Below are 20,633 nucleotides of genomic sequence, written 5' to 3' on the forward strand. Positions count from 1 at the left end.
CCACCGTATCTTGCACTCTAACCCTAACCCTATTGAACTGTCTGCCGCTTCCTAACCGTACCACACACTTGAAACTTTCTGCATCTTCACATGCTATTTCCTCTGAACGGAACCCACCGCATCCTCTGAAAACTTCTAAAATACACCTTTGGCGTCATGCTGAAATCATTACATGTTTCTAGTGTTACTAAATTACGAGGTCAAAGTTAATAGGTGTGGTTCTTCTCACCTACTTTGTACCAACACCACCGTCCACCCCCACCCCCATCTTCCCTACTGCCAACCCTGATACAGTAATTTGCTATGTGGTCTAATTGCCTTTCAGCCATTTGCTAAATATTGCCCATGAAGTTGAGGTATTCACAGTTCACCAAGCATTCCATACAGAACACAGGAAGAACGGTGATAGTCTTATAGCTTTTTTGTACTTTTCAACTTTTCCACAATAAATTTTTATAATGAAAGTAAAGCAGCTCATGTCATCTTTACAGTAACGTGGTTCAAACCATAAAAGGAAAAAAAAGAAAAATTTAAGATACAATCTTTTCCATACCTTACATTTCAAAACAAGCTGATCTTACCTGAAGATGGGAATGTTGAGATTGTTGCCGGAAGCGATGTATGGCGCCTTGATGTTATGGCAGAAGAGGATGAACGTGAGCAGCAGATAATCAATGTGTGATCTGTGAACTGGTAGAAACAGAAGTGGCAAATTCATCTAGTAAAAGAAAAAAATGCCAAAGTTCAAACTCAAACGCGAACTTGGATCACACTCTGCAACTTCATATTTGGTCAGAATCACTCAAACACAGGCTGATCAACGACTCGTTCTTGAAAAACATTTTCCGGTAACATGAACGTCTCGCATTGTAATACTTCCGCGGCTGAAAACCACCAGAGCCACAATAAAAAGGAGCTGGGGAAGGAGAAGCACAATGGAGAGTTCAAGTGGACTCTCTCTGTCTTCTGAGAGGCAGCCCTGATTATGTTTAAAGAAAAAAAAAAAAGAAAAAAGGCAAAGGGTTGAGAGGCAAGCCTGGTTTGGCTTGAAATCACAGGCGATCATTTACCAGCCATGACTGGGAAATCTTAATGTGTCTGTGCTTTATATTTCCTCATTTATAAATAGGGATTATTCCACCTGCTCTTAGAGTTGTTGCAAAGCAACCCACCCAAGGAATCCTGCACAGCTGGCAGGTCCCCCTTCACCCACCTCTCAGCCCCTCACCAAATGCTACTGGGGTACATCTCTCAGGGGGGGCATCTGCTGAATGGGCAGGAATGCACACAGCACACAAAAGAACATTTCCATACAGAAGAGCTCTAACATCATCCACAAACATGGGGAAAATGGAATGACAGATCACAGAAACTCTTGCCTCAGTTGCAGCTTTAACCATCTCAAGTTGGCCTTTGTGAATTTGAATATTCCAAAAGAAGCTGTTGAACAGTTTGAGCAACACCCATCCCGTCAGTCTAAGGGGGAGGGGGGAGAGAAGAAAAGGAATTTAAATGCATATACATACATTTATATAGACGTTGACTTTTATCTATTCAAGTTTCTGAACATACAACCTAAAAGTGCTTTCAAGTGACTTAGTGTCTGTATCTGCATCTGAACTTTTACATATAGACTCATAGATACAGATTACTTATTACAGACTAAAATCTTCCATTTCTATTTATTACAGACTAAAATCTTCATTTCACTCAAACAGCAGACTTTACACATCAGAAACAAATGATCAAATGAACATTTAGGTGAGCAGAATGCCATATAAAACCACTCCCTTTAAGATATGGGTGTGTGAACCCTGGCTCACAAGTCTAGAGAGAGGTCAGCAGTAATTCAGTGGCTGTTATTAGTTAACAAAGATTAAGGAACCTTAAAATCTACCACAGTGCTACTTCCCACATAATTTGAATACAAATATAAAAATAAAAAGGAGTTAGTTTTCCCATCAGATTATGTCCAATTTCTTTTGGACCAAAACCACTGTGCTAGGAAAGCCCAATGGTTCAGTCCCTGTTTGCTCAAAACAGCTCTCATTGAAACCTTTTTGCTTTGCCTTTTAATACCTGATCATCGTTGGTGAGACAGTGGCAACCATTTCTTGAAGGATCCTTTTGGCTTTCTTTTTCACTTTATTGATGGCTTTTGACTGCTGCTGGGCAGAACCATCAGGATTTAATTCAGCAGCCACTTCTGCAATTGCCTCCTGTACTCTGAATTGAAAGCAGAGAGACAATGTAACTGTTTCTATGTGACATCCTGCATTCAGTATTTTCTAAATCATAGATATAAATCACAAAACAAAACTTATCTTCTCTTTAATATGTGATTAACACAATAAGCTCAAGTTAGATGTGTTTTGTTTGGCTGCCTACTGAATATTAGGGATATTATATTCCTGAATCAATGAATCCCTGAGGAATCTGGAAGGCCGATTTAAGAATTTAACTCAAATTCAATGGGTAACAACGACATCAATTGAAACTTTCCAGATATGCTGTGAGGGACACAAAGTTGCACTCTAGCAGAGGGGAGAGAAAGAAAGGTTATCCCTTTAGGCATATAGTTCAGAGGTATCCAAAGCTCACTGCCAAAGTAACATGAGATTTTTCTTTTGAAGATCTAATTTATTACTCATTTATACTGTGACTTTATTAGAACTATATGTAAAACTCTCTAGGAGGGATCAAAGAGGGGCATAGATATTTACAAGCGTTTTCCATTTTAAACCAGTAATGTAAGAAAGGCACCGCTCAAGATTAAAACAACACACAACAATAAACAGTGAAGTTAAGAGAGAAGATTTAATCCAGTTTGGTAAATCTTCCACGTGACTTGGGGAAGAACATACGAGATTAAACCTCCTTAAATCACTTTTAATATTCTAGTTACTAGTCAAAACACCTGGGTGGGATAAAACATACTTGGAGGTTTTTACCTAGAAAATAGAATATATAATAATCCAAAGGAGTTTCAAATAATTCCTTTTTCTCCCACTGTTGCTACTGATTTTAGACCAGCACGGAGCAAAGCTCCACATAGCCCCATAACTCATCAATACAAAAGACCAATTCCACAGGACACTGATGCCTTTAATACCTTTATTTCAATCTGGCCAGGAATGTTTTTAAAATTTTTTTTTTTTCAACGTTTGTTTATTTTTGGGACAGAGAGAGACAGAGCATGAACGGGGGAGGGGCAGAAAGAGAGGGAGACACAGAATCAGAAACAGGCTCCAGGCTCTGAGCCATCAGCCCAGAGCCCAATGCGGGGCTCGAACTGACGGACCGCGATGGCCAGGAATGTTTTTACAAGTAATTGACAAGATAATTAAATCTCCATTATCAACTATTTACTCATTCATTCAATACTTACTGAGTACCTACCATGGGCCACCACTGTTCAGGTCTTCATAGCCACACTACAGGATCTGCATTTCTTTTATTTTTTTTAAATTTTTTTAATGTTTATTTATTTTTGAGACAGGGAGAGACAGAGCATGAACGGGGGAGGGTCAGAGAGAGGGAGAAACAGAATCTGAAGCAGGCTCCAGGCTCTGAGCTGTCAGCACAGAGCCCGATGCAGGGCTCGAACTCACAAACCGTGAGATCATGACCTGAGCCGAAGTCAGACGCTTAACCCACTGAGCCACCCAGGCGCCCCCAGATCTACATTTCTAAGCAGTCTTTTCAAACCACTGTAGTCTCTGGCTCCCCAAATCAAGGTAGATGTCCACCACAGGCCACACCAATGAGGCAGAGTGGAGACTGATCTTCATGCAAACTCCATATTCTAATGCCTAAACTTGAGAGTGACTTCTTTCCCTGTTCGATCTGATTTCAAGCCAGTCTCTGCTATTTTCTAAGCAAGTTCCTCTGAGAGCAAGGACAGAACCTTATTCTCTTAAAATTTCTAGTAATGATTTTCTAGTACAAGAATTTGTGCCTACATCCTCAAAAATTATTTGACAGAAATATCAAACATGCTTCTCTTTTGGTTATAAAATAGGAAACACAAGGGGCACCTGGGTGGCTCAGTCGGTTAAGCACCTGACTTCGGCTCAGGTCATGGTCTCATGGTTCATGAGTTCGAACCCAGCATCGGGCTCTGTGCAGACAGCTCCGAGCCTGGAGCCTGCTTCCGATTCTGGGTCTCCGTCTCTCTCTGCCCCACCCCCACTTGCACTCTGTGTCTCTCTCTCTCAAAAATAAATAAACATTAAAAAAAATTTTTATGAAGTAGCAAGTTTAAAAAACAAGTAACAAATAAAACAGGAAAACACAAGGTCCCAAACATTTATATTACAGAAAACAGAGAACTGGAAATATGTGCATCTCTGAATTCCAACTCTCCTTTCATATATTAGAAACCCATTCAATCAATCGTTAATGCATAAAACAAGACTGCTATTCCCACATGGCACTGCTCACCAAAACCATCTGTTCTCCTGCCTTTCCTTGCTTTCCTTTGGAGTTTAATATCTGACATTTGGAAATGGAAACCCCTCTTGAGACAGAGTCCCAGAGTCCCAAGGTTAATAAAGGCAATACTGCCCTGCCCCACCTCCCTTCCCTGTCTCTTCCTTTTACAACCGCATCCCCACACTTACCTACTGCTGTTCAGGACATTTTCCGTCACGTTGGCGGCAAACATGCCTGTATGGACATCTCGCTCTTGAACAAAAAGCACATAAGAAAGACGTCTTGCAAGCCATCCTCGATGCCTGCAACGAGAAAGGGGAAAAAAAAAAAAAAAAAAAAAAAAAAAGACTTAGGAACACCTAAAATGAACTGCTTAAATTATACAGCTGTTTCCCCGATGTAGAAACAAAGCCTCATTTCATCTATTCCTGCTATCTGGTGTTATCCTATAGCAAATTCTCCTTGGCAGTTCAAGATGATCCGTGGCAATTTCACTCACAATTTCTTTCATGTACTCTCAACTAAAATTTAAACTTGGAATTTGAGTACTAAAATGCCTGAATAGTGTACTCTGCAAATAATAAACCAAATACAAAAAGAAAAATGCCTTATTTTATTACTACATTTTTTAAAAGTAAGTTCAATGCTGTATATATATAAGCAATATAGCTTATGGCTGTGGGCTATAGAGATAATTTGGAAGTCTTTTCCTACCATAAAGGGCTTTTTTGTTATTATAGTAATTCTTCTAAGATAATCGCTAACTCTCAAATTGAGTGGACAAGGCGAATTAGTCAAGGGAAGTCAAGGATAACTAAAGTATGGCCTGAACACCTATATACAGGGCTAATGAGGCCAGAAGTTCTTTCCCTTTTTCTTTCCCCACATTTGACATTTCTAAGGGATAGGACATATGCACACCAATGTTGGTGGCTATGTGTTATTTATATGGGGGCTTGGGGACAGAGAACTCAGAAAAAGAAGGTTAGAAACCTTCATATGCAATATTTTGAAATCATGTGTAATGATTGTGTAATGCCTCATTATCATTTCCCCCTTAAGGACATTCAAATGGCCAGATTTCAAATATAAATTCATGAACTCTGAAAAGCCTTCAGTTGAAGAAATTTGAGGAAAAACTATGGAATCACTTGTTCCTTCATCTTTTTTGCTGACATTCTCTTCTTCTTCCTCCTTTCCTAGTTGTCTGCAAATTTGGTCCAATAGGGTAAGTATTTAATTCTAAATTCTTCCTTGAGTGAATACTTTCAGAACTGTTATTAGAATGTACAGTCTCAGGGGTGCCTGGGTGGCTCCGTCGGTTGAACGTCTGACTTCGGCTCAGGTCATGATCTCGCGGTCTGTGGGTTTGAGCCCTGCTTCAGGCTCTGTGCTGACAGCTCAGAGCCTGGAGCCAGTTTCTGATTCTGTGTCTCCCTCTCTCTCTGACCCTCCCCTGTTCATGTTCTGTCTCTGTCTCAAAAAATAAATAAACATTAAAAAAAAATTAAAAAAAAAAAAAAAAGAATGCACAAAGTCCCAGTTCTTGATGAAATCCTTTTGTAATGGACTGAAAGCTCTGTGTGTGTGTGTGTGTGTGTGTGTGTGTGTGTGTGTGTGTATAAAAACGTCTATCCTTCACTTCATGTAACACACAGAGCAGCCAAACAGCCAGCTCAACCACACAGGCAGTTTATTACACTGAACGGTTTCATATCACCGAGTCATTATCACATTGAATGGTTTCATATCACTGGGTCAATATGGCATATGCTTTTTTTTTTCTTAACTGCCTCCAACTGAGGACAACAAATGAACCCTCTGACTTTATACATAAAATGTCTACTTACATAAACAAGAAGAGGCTCTCTATGAGATCCCTTTTCTTAGGATCTTAATCAAGTCAAAAAGGGGAAAAAAAAAAAAAAATCAGTGGCCCAGAATTTCTCCTTTCTCCTTTAAATGTAAGATAGAGACAGACGGGTAGCATGGAAATGGGAAAAAATATGTCCCTTGATTTTAGTTCTATTAAAAAAAAAAAGGCATTTAATATATATGCAAGTATTGTCATTCTCAATTATGATCTCATCACCAAAATATGATTAGTAATTCCAGAAAGCCTTCAAATTTAAGTATTTGACTTCTTAAATTTTCACAGAATTTAAAGCATTTCTCATCACCTGAGCCTACTACTGACCTATCCTAGGCATTTACTCTTAGAATTATAAGGACTGGTAGCATTTTTGGCTGCCATTCTCTCCTGCCTCACAGACTTTCACACAATCTTCCCTCCCCCCTCCCTTATCCCCTAGCCTAGATTCACTAAAACAAAGCCTCTTTTCTCTCACTCAGATGCCCAACAGCCCATCCCCATGTGTCTGAAGTCTGGAAGAATTCTAAAAAAAGTCTTAAGCTAATAATAAATGAAAGAGCATTTGCTCAATATAGGAAAATATCTTCTAAAACTCCATAGATCAGGCTGATTTCAATTTTTAAGTATAAAATAATAATAATTTGTAAGCCATTCAACCCTACCCTTTCCTCAGATAAATCTTTACCATGTTTTGTCACACTTCAGATATAAAATCAGTATACAGGGGCCCCTGGGTGGCTCGGTTGGTTGAGCATCCAACTCTTGATTTCAGCTTAGGTCATGGTCTCACGGTCCATGGGATCAAGCCCCTCATCAGGCTTTGCCCTGGCAGCACAGAGCCTGCTTGGGATTCTCTCTCCCTCTCTCTGCCCCTCCCCCACTCACTCTCTCTCAAAATAAATGAATAAGCTTTAAAATATATATATATATATATATATATATATATATATATATATATATATATATATACTGGGATGCCTGGGTGGCTTAGTTAAGCGTTCGACTTCAGCTCAGGTCATGATCTCATAGTTCATGAGTTCAAGCCCCGTGTCGGACTCTGTGCTGACAGCTCAAAGCCTAGAGCCTGCTTCAGATTCTGTCTCCCTCTCTCTCTGCCCACCCCCCCCCCCCCCACACACACACACACCCTGCTCATACTCGGTCTCTCTCTCTTTCAAAAATAAATAAAACATTTAAAAAAATGTTTTTTAATAAAAATATATATACAAATGGGGCGCCTGGGTGGCTCAGTTGGTTGAGCGTCTGACTTTGGCTCAGGTCATGATCTCGTGGTTTGTGAGTTTGAGCCCCACATTGGGCTCTGTGCTGACAGCTCAGAGCCTAGAGCCTGCTTCAGGTTCTGTGTCTCCCTCTCTGTCTGCCCCTTCCCTGCTGGTACTCTGTCTTTCCATGTCTCTCAAAAAATAAAACAAAACATCAAAAAATTAAAACGTACACAAACACACACACAAACAAAAAGAGAAAGCTATAGGTGATATCTACACCCTCATGAAATAGTTACCATGTAATTACATAGCAGTAATAGTAACAGATCTCTCAGGTGGCTGTACTGCTTCCAATTTTTAGATAAAGCCTCTTGTGTCACAAGCTCAATTCTATTAACTCAAAAACATGAAGAGATTCATCTTAAGGTACAGGCACTGATTATTACAGTTCTTCTTTTGAGATGTATTAGAAATATAAGAAATTTCTGTTTACCTTGTGTGAGTTTCATTGATATAAATAACATTCCGCAAACCCAAAGATGGGATACTGGAGTTGAAAAATTTATCCTACATGAAACGAAATACACACAGACATAAATACACAATTGGATTTCTGGCAAAGAGCTCACATTACCACTTCTTGATAACTTTTATAACTCAAGTATGAAGTTAGGCATTGCAAAAATCTAAGTGATGAAGAAAAATTACATTTTATTGAGAAAAGTACTCTTTAGCCTTCAGAGAAGGTCACAAACTTGCAAAGGAAATTGTGCCTCCCTGTCCTGCCTCATTCCCCACCCTCAACCCAAAAGAGTTAAAGCTACAGAGAGCTTAAATCAACGACAGGAACACTGAAGATTTCAGTGTTTCCCACATGTAAAAATACCGTGCTAAGTACCATAGTTATCTTTAGATTACTAAATCTGGCAATAATGCTGACACAGTAATTATTATCCCCATTTTACAGACAGAAAAATTGAGACTGACAGGGGTTTTTAACATTCAAATCTACATCTTGCTCTAAATGTTTACTTCATTAGAAAACGTATGGCTGAAGGGGACTCTCTTTACAGGAAACCTTAAGGGATAATTCAGAGAGAGTTCTGCTGAAAAGAGAAAGTCTATAGCTTTATCAGTGTGGACAAAAAGGTAAGCTTTCCACAGATAAATGTTGGGAAAGCATAATGTACCTTCAATAAAAGATATAAAAATATTTAAGTGAATCTCTTCAGAGATCAGGAAAACAGGGTATCAGAGAAAGGGTAGCAAATCTCAAAAAAATATTATAAAAATATTATTTAATTTTTTTTTTTAAATAGGGACACCTGGGTGGCTCAGTTGGTTGAACATCCAACTTTGGATTTCAGCTCGGGTCATGATCTCACTGGTCACGGGATTGAGTCCCATGTCAGGCTCTGCGCTGAAGGTATGGAGCCTGCTTGGGATTTTCTCTCTCCCTCTCTCTCCTCCTCTCTCTGCCCCTCCCCTACTCACGTTCTCTAGTAAGTATTTTAAAAATCATTTTAAATAAACATGCCATGGAAGAACATCAAAGATCAAGTTCAGCTCCAACAGGAACTGTATTTAAGCAAAAATCAATTATATACTATACTACTGACCTATTCCTATCCCAAACCACTCCTATCACCACCACCAAGTAATTTCCTATATTCTCTTCCGACTTAAGAACACATTAGAGTCAAGGTATTATTTTGATCTTTTAAGCATTTGAAATTAGAATTAGATAAGATGGCAGGTTTAAAAAGAAAGCCACATGATCATCTATTTAAATTTGTATTTCTACTGGCCTATTAACCTGAACTGGCCATACTCCCGGACCGCAAATTATCATGACCGTTCCATTCTACCAACATAGCACTTCTGTTCTAAAAGGAACAATATTTATGATTAAGACATTCTTGAGCAGACCTGAATATTTAACATAAACTGCTTGGGTCCCACACAAATCTTTTCCAAGTTAGTAAATCCCTTTATACCAGACTCAGAATTCTACTTCCTGCCAAGCCAACCCAGAATAGAACATTCACGCAGTACAGCTAGATATTTATACAGATTACAAGCAATCTCTATAAATGACAGGCACTTAGATGGCAGAATTTCTGTCCTGAAAACTGGCCCATCCCAGAGAGAGCTGAACGTCCAGGCATACCTTTTAAAAGCCAACTCTACTGCCGGAGAACACAGCCACATTAGATTCTAAATTCCTGTGCTAACTCATCCCTCTAGCAAACTGCCAACAGAGGCTGACCACTCATTCGAGTGACTTTTCAAATACTACACTGTAATATGGATGATTTTGCATGACTTGTGTCTGTTTCACCAAGATACAAACAACAAGCCCATATACACTCTATTTAAAATATTCATCCTTGAGGCACCTGGGTGGCCCTCACCTGGGAGGCAACTGGCCCTAGTTAAGTATCTTACACTTGATTTCGGGTCAGGTCATGATCTCATGGTGATTAGATGGAGCTCCATGGGGGGCTCTGACCTGGGTATGGAGCCTGCTTGGGATTCTCTCTCGGCCTTTCCCTCTGCCCCTCCCCCACGTGCTTGCGCTCTCTCTCAAAAAAATAAATTAAATCTTCATCCTAACATTTAGTAACCATCCTTCACTATCATAGTCAACAGACACCCTCCATCCCTACTCACCCTCCCCCAACAGAAACTTACCAAGAGGAAAGTAGGGCAAAGCCATAGTTTTGAAGCTTTAAAACTCTCTCCTGCTACCCCTTGCTCATCTTGCTAGAAGTTGAACATTGAGTTAAAAGTTCAACATGCAGAAGTTACATGAAGGTTCCCACCAACTCTTAGTTATCTAAAAGTAAGATCTACTCTTCCCCTAAAGTCATACTAAACTAAAACAACCAAATTATCACTTAGCATCAACTGTTTAACCAATATTTACTGAATAAATGAATGGAAAGACAAATTGAGTCAACGTCATTACTTGCAATAATTTGGTTTATAAACATGGGCCTAAGTTCTTAAAACGAATTAAGTCCATTAAGACTACCCAGTAATAAGATTCACACAAAGTTGGAATTTCACTCTGTTTATTAAAGGTCAACAAGCAGTAACACTCTTACCCAGCTCTGGGGAGTACAGGAATAACAACATCTTCCAACAAATGGCCTTTTCCGGCTCATTAGGCTTTCTTTCCATTTTAAGGTTGCAGATCTGAAGACAGTAGGTCTGAAACCACACTCACCCTAATAAATGTTAAGGGGAAAAAGTGTCTGAATGGCAAGAAAACTATACTTGTCCACTTTCTCTCTAAAACTAAGATATTTCAGAAGAGAAACTTAGTACTTCGATTTCTTTTGGTAGTATAAGTTCCTCAGTGTAATTTTCCTTCATGGTACTCCCCTCCATCATCAACACTTGGAACAAAACTTGGAACATAAGCAAAAATTGAACACCGAAGAATGATAATGGCTAGCAAGGACGTCTGCATGCTCAGAGGTTCAAAGCAAGATTAAACAGCCCATGACAGTAGCAGGTAAATAAAATCAGGCTCCTGGATCCATACAGGGAACAGTTAATCTTATTCCTCTTCAATCACAGACGCCCACAAAAGCACTACAAAGTCTTACATAGTAAGCAAGTTGTTACATACAACTTGAAATATTTTAAATTAAAAAACAAGGTAAACTTATGTAACATTCCTTTATCCTGGCTGGAATTTAAATTATAGCTGTACTGTCCAGTTAGGGTCAAATTCTGCTCCTGTTTTAAACATTTTGTTCATTGAGTTCATTAGTTGCTCAAATACCAGACAAAGCATTCTCAAAACTTAGCAGAAAAACCCCCCAAAACTCTGATATCATTTTTATATAAAGCAGAGTGTTCAAGAAATATTTTAAACAAGCCATGTTATGTCAAAATGGGGGGGGGGGGACACAATACAAGAAAATGCATATCCTTTGAATTGAGATTCATACTAAAATCTATTTCCCATTTAGAAGAAAAAAAACCCTTTATTTCCATTACAAAATTCATACTTATTACATTATGGAAAACAGATACAGAAAGTACACCACCCAAAACAACTCCTAGGTTTTTTTTTTCTATGCAAAGTATTTTGCTTTTTAACATAATCACTGTGCTTAAATATCCTACCCAACTGTCTCTTCCCAATTAACATAAAACCTTAAGAATTTTTAAATATGAGGTCTCATAGGCACACCTTCTAACAGCTGGAGGCAGTTTCTTTAGATATTAACCTCTACTCGATATTATGTCGCTTCCAGTTCTCCACCTTCATAAACAACATTAAAATGAACATCTTTGAATGTTTTTAACCCCTATTCAACTTACCCATTCCTCGTTTGCATGCTTACATCGACCAACACTGTATTCTGATGAATTTGGCAGGTAAGAAACATCTATTGTGCCAAGGGTCAGTGCAGATTCATCCATGTCACAAGGGGTAACTCCCAGATCATGTGCTATAAAAAAAATATATATATATATACACCATTTAAATTAATAAGCCAGACAGTAGACACCAAAACTCAAAATTCTGACCTTGACGTTATTTTGTTCCATCATACGATGTCCAATGACCTCTGATGGGCTTCCACCATGTTTAGTTGATGTGTAAAAACAGTGTTTGATGTGTTTAAACTCAACAACATCTCCGGTAGACTGTTCTTATTTTTTTTTTTTAAATCAACATCTGCATCTTTAGACTTCTTGAATAAAACAGCCATGAAAGGGCAACGTAAATAATAGCTTATTTCAGGTAGGTGACGAAGAATTATTTTATTTGCATTAATAACTGAATAGTTCCTGGGAGAATGGAGGCCATGTGTTTATTTGATTAAATATAAGTTACATGTATGCACACAAATAGGTAATTTTCCTTAATTATGTGCTGGTAATTTTTGGTCATACATACTATGCAATGGAAGCATGGGTAAAGGCAAGAGCCTTTAGAGAGAGCGCCTCTAAAGTTCCCCACTTAAACTGAATTGAGCTCTCAATTTTCTCGTGATGTCTGAAATGCAATGGCATTTGCACTTTTAATACATCTACAAAGCTTTAAATCAAAACCACACCATCTTGAAATATCGGACTTAAAAGCTTTCACCCTTTTCGATGTCTTTTCATACCCTAAGGGAAAATGTTCACTAACGGTGCACTGCTAAAGAAAACAGAGATTAACCTAAAATATAAAAACTTCCTAATTCTCAAATTGCTTCAGCTTTTGTCTATTTCTCACCTGGCCTTAAATTATTCCTTTAAAATTCTGAAAGGTCACGTCCAGGGTAACTTATTTGGAGCGTATATTCCGATTTCGTTATAATCCCCATACGGGTTTGCTGCGGCAACTACCGTCCTCGGCACAACCATTATATAGCAGCACATCCTTAACAATTTAACATGGCATCAACCTAACCTAACAGGCCAGGAGAAAATAGGAAAGCAATACACCTGGCATGAAAGCTCTTCACGATTGTAAAATAAATCAGCTATCAGTTTCCCATGCAGAATGTAGCTAAACATGGGGGGGGGGGGAGCCCCGCTGCGGCCCGAGAAAAAGTCCCCGGTGGCCCCAGAGCTGGAGGAGTGGAAGAAGAGAGAGCGGATTGCCAATAGGAAGTCACGGCTTCGCTCCTCCCTCCCTACAGCGTTGATCCGAGGTCCATAACTAAATCAAAGTCTGGAGGCGCCAGACTATCGGCTGAGGGGAACCAACTCTGGGTTTTGTAAGAACAGCGATCGGAGGAGGCTCACCTCGGAAGCCAAACATACACGAATTCAAACCACCCACTGCTGACCATCTGTGTGACTTTGAACAAGTTGGTTAACTTCTATGCCTGGGTTTCCCCATCTGGAAAATGGGCATAATGCTAGATCCTACCTCCTGGGGGTTGCTGGGAGGGCTGGATTGTACCTATAAAAGGCCTAACCCAGCGTCTGACACACGGTGCACGCTGAAACCAATCAATGGTCATGTGCCATCGGACTGTTCTCAGCACCAGCTGCTTGCAGAGCACCCCAGCAGCCTCAAAAGCAATGAGGTGCGTAGGCTACTCAGTCCACGGGAACTTCCCTCCTCCTCCAGGGGAGCCCACACCGCGGCCCGGTCTCCCAGGGAGAGAACCATCCCGACCCCCCACCCAGCACGAGCCGGGCCCACTTCTCAGGAGGAACCCCGGAGCTCGGGGGGATGAGAACAACCTGCCGGCGTCGCGCCGGGTCCAGCGGAGAGGGCGACGACGCACTTGGAGCGGCGCTCCGGGCCCGAGCAGCCTCCCGCAGCCGCTCTCGCCCTCACGGTCCGCACCCGGCAGCTGCGCCGGCTTCGGCTGCGGCTGCTGCAGCTGCCGGCACTTCAAGTCTCCGCCGGTGCTGCTGCAACGTCGCGTCCCGATGACGCAGGCGGCGCCCGCGAGTGAGCGGAGCCGGAGGGAGTGGGCCGACCTCAGACGTGGGCGGGGGGGGGGGGGCGGGGGAGGGGGGCGGTGCCCGGGCTCCGCGTTCGGATCGCAATAGAACGTGCGCACACAAGGGGGCCGGTGGGGCCAATAACTGAGCGCGAGCGCCTAATCGGAAGGTTACTCTGCCTCGGCGCAGAGTCACGTGTGCGCGCGCCTGCGCGTTGCTGCACGTGCGCCTGAGGCTCCATTGTGTCAACTCTGACCATCTGGAGGTCTGTACCCCCGCCTCGCTCTTTGGGGAGTGTTCGCCTGGGCCCTTTGGTTCACTTGTGCGTGTGTGTGGGATTAGGAAATTTGTAAGACTCTGCAGAAATTGTCAGGGTTGGGGGAGCTGCGGATCGGGAGCGGCCCTGTTGTGTAATGTCTGTTAACGGTGGCTGAGTGCCTTTTCCTTACAATGGAAGAAAATGAGTTGAAAGAAAAATAAATAAGGCTTAAAAGAGCCCGAGTCCAAATCTGCCTACCTCTCACCCTTCAAACAAAATAACTTGGGGTCACAAGGAAGTTCTTTCACAATATTTGTCATGCCATTGACAAGGCCAGTGGTTATCAAGAACATTAGCAATTCGGAAGGCAAAAGATAACGTTTTACCCGCACCTTAACAACAAACATTGAACTGGCAGATGGGAATACGAAGGTGATTAAGACGGACTCGGAGCAGAGTCCGTGGTCTCACACCTCTGCTGCCAGTCCTCATCTCCTCTATGAACGTTAACCCCCACTTCTATCGAAACATGCCCTCCGCGTCCCCCCATCAAAAACCATCCAGAGCTCTCCACAGTCCACATGCCGGAGCCTGGCACGTAGGCCTCCAACAGATAGGCCTCGACTTTTCCCGCAGTCGCCAAGAGGAGCTCCTACAGCAACCTCTCTGGTTGTCCCTAGTCAAAACACGGGCTCCCGTAGTCTTAATCGTGCCCACACCACTCTTTTCTAAATTCTATCATTCTTTCCTGAACTGGGTCCCCAAGCCTTCCCTAACGTCTCCAGCCCTCAGTAATCACACCCTTCTGTGAAAGCTCACAGATTTACCCAGGTGCCACATTCTGGATCTTTATCAATTCGTGTCATTCTTCCACAAGAGTACGAACTCATCGTCAATGTCAGTGACTTTTCTGGGTCTCAGTAAAAACAGCACTCCTTTATGGTAAACCCTCAATAGCTACTCTTGAAGCTGAGGAACAAGAAGAAAAACAAGAGTTCCTTTTCTTGAACTTTCTGCTTCTATTTCTAAATTCATCTCAGAATTCAGGGGGGTCCTTCTTTTAAAACAATCCAAAACTGTAGGAGTGGCGATGCAAGAAAGAAAAAAAAAAAAGATTGAGCTGCTTGAAGTCCAAATTCCTGTCTTTATTCAAACCCACACACACCTTAACTCCAAGCACACACCTAAGTCTTCAAAGGCTATGTTGACTAGAATACCATGAATTCAAATCCCAAAACATCATGACATTTTGTGTATAGATTTCTGGTCCCTGACCAAAAAGAAAAAGAAAAAAAGAAAACAGAGGAACGTCTCAGGGTTTGAAGTCACAGCTAAAGAGAAAGTAATGTGAAATGAAAGAGAGAGAGCATTACAGGAATGGAAATGGAAGCCAGAGGGGAAAATTACATTCTCTTTCACAGAGTTTATTTGTAGTTACTCTTCTGTAACATCCATTGCACAAGGATGAACTGTACTTGCAGGAGATGTGGATTGCAATGCAAGGTGTTTCAGGTTACGTAAGGAGAGTTGTTTCGGAAACAGCTGACAACCTCAGCAATCTGTTTTATCAACAGAACAACAATAATTTATAGTAATCCAGCAGCTAAGGCAGCTAAGATGGAACAACATTGACTGAATTTACTCTCCTACTAAAACAGCTAAAGAAATAAAATAGGCAGCAGGGCAGGGCAGGGCAGACCATAAGAGAGAGCAAATAAGGTGAGCACTCCACTTACTAAGGCAGGTGCCAGACAGCAGTGCAGAGAGGGGGATCCAGAAAAAGCTAGACAGACTCCCTGAGTTGAGGAGATAGAATCGGGAGACCAGGGAAGCCCAAACAGCTGGAGCTGGGAGTAGAGACCTAGAGAGAAGAGAACTACACGTGTTAGGAGGAGCTGTGAAGACCTACAGGTCATGCTCCAGTCTTCAGCTGATTAGCACGTGAATGGGAGGAAACTAACCAAGGCCAGGGAAAGAGCCACCTAGGCAGAGAGAGCGAACAATCACCAAAGGTTGCATGGGGCAGGGAATTGGTTCTGTTCCCACAAGTCAGAGTGGAAAGGTACCCAGCGATCATACAGGACCAGGAACAGGACCTGATCCTGGCACCCAGATCAGAAACCTCATAATTTATGACTCAGTAGGTCTTGCCTTGGGAGTGGAGTAAAAATAACCTTAGGGTAATTGCTGTTCTGGTCCTACCTAACAAATGTTAAATGCTAGCCCCAAAAGGATCAAACCGATCCCAAAACAAGGCCCAACAGTACTTGGAAATCAGAAAAGGAAATGAAATTCCTTTTCTGAAGGAAATCAGAAAAATCCAGCACCCAGTTCACAATGTCTGGCAACCAACTGAAAATGATCAGGCATACAAAAAAAAAGTGGGAAAAAATGGTCCATATACGGAGAAAAATGAATCAATTGAAAGAATCACAGAAATGACAGAGATTACAGACTCAGTAAACTAGGACATTAGAAAACAATTCGAGGGGCAACTGGGTGGCTCAGTGGGTTAAGCGTCCGACTTCAGCTCAGGTCATGATCTCACACTCCATGAGTTCGAGCCCCACCTCGGGCTCTGTGCTGACAGCTAGAGCCTGGAGCCTGCTTCTGATTCTGTCTCCCTCTCTCTCTGCCCCTCCCCTGCTCATGCTCTCTCTCTCTGTCTCAAAAATAAATAAAAACATTTAAAAAATTAAAAAAAAAAATAATTAGATCTGTATTCTATGTGGCCAAAAGAAGTAGAGACATGGAATCTTTTTAAAAGACCCAAAGCAAATGCCTAGAAATTAAAAGAACGTTGTCTGAGATTTCAACACACACAACCCTACATTTCTTTCAGATTAAATATTACTGAAAAAAAAAACAAAAGTTAAAGAACCTGAAAACATTGCAATAAAAACTATCCCAAATGGAATACAGAGGGAATAAAAAGACTGAAAATATAAGAAAAAAAAAAACAAAAGTTAAAGAACCTGAAAACATTGCAATAAAAACTATCCAAATGAAATACAGAGGGAATAAAAAGACTGAAAATATAAGCAGAGTATCCATGAGCTTAACATACATGCAGGTGGAATCCCTGAAGCAAATATGAGAGTGAGGAGGAGTCAGCACAGGCAGAAAAAAAAATTCCAAGACATAGTGTCTGGAAACTTCCCAATTTTGGTAAAAACTATCAACTCACAAATCCCAGAAGCTCAACAAGCTCTAGGTAGAAATACATAGAAAACTATACTAAGGAACATCACCATTAAATTGCTTAAAACCAGTGCTAAAGTGAAAATCTTAAAAGAGTGGAAAAAAAGGGATGCCTGGGTGGCTCAGTGTGTTGACCTTTCGACTTCAGCTCAGGTCATGATCTCCTGGTTCATGGGTTTGAGCCTTGCGTCGGACTCTGGGCTGACAGCTCAGAGCCTGGAGCCTGCTTCGGATTCTGTGTCTCCCTTTCTCTCTGTCTCTCTCTCTCTCTCTCTCTCTCTCTCTCAAAAATAAATAAATATTTTAAAAATTAAGGGGCGCCTGGGTGGCTCAGTCGGTTAGGCGTCCAACTTGGGCTCAGGTCATGATCTCACGGTTTGTTGGTTCAGGTCCTGCATCGGGCTCTGTGCTGACAGCGCAGAGCCTGGAACCTGCTTCAGATTCTATGTCTCATTCTCTCTCTGCCCCTCCCCCACTTGTGCTCTGTCTCTCAAACATAAATAAATGTAAAAAAAATTTTTTTAATTAAAAAAAAGATGCATATCTATGTAAAGAGACAAAGATAAAATGACAGCAGATGTCTCAACAGAAGTTTGCAAACAAGTCAGGAAAGTAGCATCTTTTAAGTGCTCAAAGAAAAACCCAATCTAGAATTCTTTTCCCCAAATAGATGTATTTCAAAAATAAGACAAAATAAAGGCATGCTCTGACATACATAGTCCAACTATCCATTACAGCCAAGATGGTCATGTGACCCAGTTCTGGGCAATGAGACCTAAGAGAAAGTCAAATTCGAGGATTTCCAGAGAAGCTTTTCTTTCTTAGTAAAAGGGAACAGGGAGCTGGCACGGTTTCTTTTTCACTTTTTTCCCCCATTTGTCCCGTAACTTGATGTCCAAACCCAATGCCACCAATCACGTACCTCTGCATTTTGTTAAATCTCTATCTGTTTAAACCACTATAATCTTACTTTCTGTTACTCACAAGCAAATGAGTGTCTGACTGATATTTAAATTTGAGCACAATTCTAGCCACTATAATGACTCAAATATATGGGGGTGGGGGGAGAGAGAAAGAGTTAAGAAATAGTCCCTGCCAATTTAAGATACAAAACAGATGAACATAAGGGAAGGGAAGCAAAATTAATATAAAAACAGAGAGGGAAACAAACCATAAGACCCTCTTAAATACAGAGAACAAACTGAAGGTTGCTGGCTGGGTGTTGGGTGGGGGGATGGGCCAAACGGGGAAGGGGCATTAAGAAGGACACTTGGGATGAGCACTGGGTGATACATGTAAGGGATGAATCACTAAATTCTGTTCCTGAAATCATTATTACACTATATGTTAACTAACTTGGATTTAAATTAAAAAATAATAAAAATTAAAAAAAAAAAAAAAAAAAAGTCCCTGCCAGTCTATCTTGTGGGGGCTTGTAGCAATGGAAGTGATCTCAGAGCCAGACATTTAGAAAAAATCCTAGACCAGAAGAGAATGGAACCCCTCTGACTCAAGTTTACCACATTTGTGGCAGAATAAGGAGTTCAATTGTCTAAAAACTGCTTTAGTAGTAAATTAAGCCACAAACTTCAAATGGCCCAAGCAGGAGGCAGTCAAGCTTCTGGAAGATCTGTCTTGGCATCTCCTACAGGATGGGCTACCTGACAGCTACCCAGCCCCCTACCCCCAAGGGGCTACCCAGCCCCACCCCCAGCCCCCTACCCCCAAGAAGGAAGGCCAGAAGGAACTAGGTGGGGATCCAGACTTTGTTTCAGCCATGAGCTATGCCTCAGGGCAGGGCACTGGCTCCAGAAGGGATCTGGGGCACTGGATCAGGCAGGCTAATTAAGAAAGAGCTTACAAGTCACCTTTTTTTCTTTTTTACAATTTGTCAGTTCATTCTTAAGAAATGAAAGGTATTTTTCCCCTTCTCCCAGGAGTGTAGCCAGGCTCCTTGGTTGAAGACCCTGGATTCCCCAAGCCCTTAAGGGAGGCTAAGTAATTGCAATTAGCAGCCTTTTTGTTGCTGAAAGCCAAAAAAAAAAAAAAAAAAAACACACACACACACACAACAACAACAACAAAAAAAACCAGTAACTAATGATTAGGTTGGCCACCAAGAAGACAAAACCTGAATGGGCCCTTTGTTTTTCCTGTGGAAGTAAGCTGGATTGTGTGAGAAGAGGTTGTCTGAGAATGGGTTGGGGACCAGCACGGTGCTGAGGAGGGGTTAGGTGTTGAGGATACTGGTTCTGGATTCCGTCTGAGATTGCTTCATGGAGGGCCTTGGAGGCGGCCGGTCTGCAGAAGGAGAGTGACCCCAGGAAGACTGAGAGGGCTGAATGTAGAGTCTTGGGAGCCTCAGTGAAGATCCCAGTGGCCGAGCGTGTTGTGAAGGGGATGGAGGTCCACACACTACGCGGGGCCTGGGCAGGGAGCAATGGTCAAGGAGACTGGACTTCAAGCTTTCTGCATAAGTGCCTGGGTAAGGGAGAGGAGGAGGACCCCAAAAATCATCACTGTTGGACTTCTACGAACCCTTGACATGAGATTATTTCAGCATCTTTTCTTTTGTGACATACTGACCAAGAGTGCCTTTAAGACAGTCTTTCCTAGTCGCTGAGGATACAAGATGAAGATATGGGGATGTCACACATAGGTCCTGCCCTTGTGGGGTTAAAAGTCTAATGGTGTGTGGCATGTTGGGACAGAGACAAGTCGTGGAAAGTACAATGAAGATCCAAATAGCCTCTCACAGAGGTCAACAGCAGTGAGCAGCAGTAGAGAAGGTGGTCAGGGAGGACCTCTAAGGAGGGAGCAGCTACCCCGAGGCTGTGGTGTGCGAAGGACCTTGTCTGAAAGGAGCCCAGAAAAGACCCTTCAAAGAAGGGAGAATTCCATGTGCCAAAGCCCTGCAGGAGGACAGAGTTGACAGACACAAGTGAGCGCTGTTGGCTGCAGTGGAGGAAGGGGAAATGGGGCAGAGGGAGGTGTTGGCCAGCCAAGCCTCCTTTATCCCAAGATGAAGCAGTGCTTTCTTAGCCACAGTAAGAAGTTTTGAAAATTAAAAACAACACTGTGACATGAGTCAAAAATGTCATGGAGGAATTCACATGCCCTTTATTCTGTAAAAATTAGAGTAGGATGAATCAAAACAGAAGCCCAGGTCCACAGACCTGGCCAGCCTGGAAGAAGGAGGACGGGGCATGACTCAGAGGCTATC

At 41.7% G+C, this 20,633-nt stretch overlaps 1 protein-coding gene across 5 annotated transcripts in view; it reads right to left on the reverse strand.

The window, feature by feature from the left end:
* Window positions 1-20,633, reverse strand: part of GPAM (glycerol-3-phosphate acyltransferase, mitochondrial) — a 63,029-nt gene that overhangs the window by 22,663 nt on the left and 19,733 nt on the right. For 2 of the 5 annotated variants that reach the window (XM_023240921.2, XM_023240919.2), the window contains exons 2-8: window positions 11,875-12,005; window positions 10,644-10,766; window positions 8,027-8,100; window positions 4,623-4,736; window positions 2,080-2,226; window positions 1,380-1,476; window positions 582-718 (exon numbers count right to left, since the gene is read on the reverse strand). In XM_023240921.2, the coding sequence (XP_023096689.1) occupies window positions 582-718; window positions 1,380-1,476; window positions 2,080-2,226; window positions 4,623-4,736; window positions 8,027-8,100; window positions 10,644-10,766; window positions 11,875-11,976 (794 nt within the window). In that variant the 5' untranslated portion in view covers window positions 11,977-12,005. Of the gene's footprint in view, window positions 1-581; window positions 719-1,379; window positions 1,477-2,079; window positions 2,227-4,622; window positions 4,737-8,026; window positions 8,101-10,643; window positions 10,767-11,874; window positions 12,006-12,084; window positions 12,252-13,743; window positions 13,925-20,633 lie in introns of those variants that run through there. The other 3 variants (XM_045040671.1, XM_023240920.2, XM_011287561.4) reach the window with 3 other exon arrangements.

Source organism: Felis catus, chromosome D2, assembly GCF_018350175.1.
Source record: "Felis catus isolate Fca126 chromosome D2, F.catus_Fca126_mat1.0, whole genome shotgun sequence".
Taxonomy (NCBI): Eukaryota; Metazoa; Chordata; class Mammalia; order Carnivora; family Felidae; genus Felis; species Felis catus.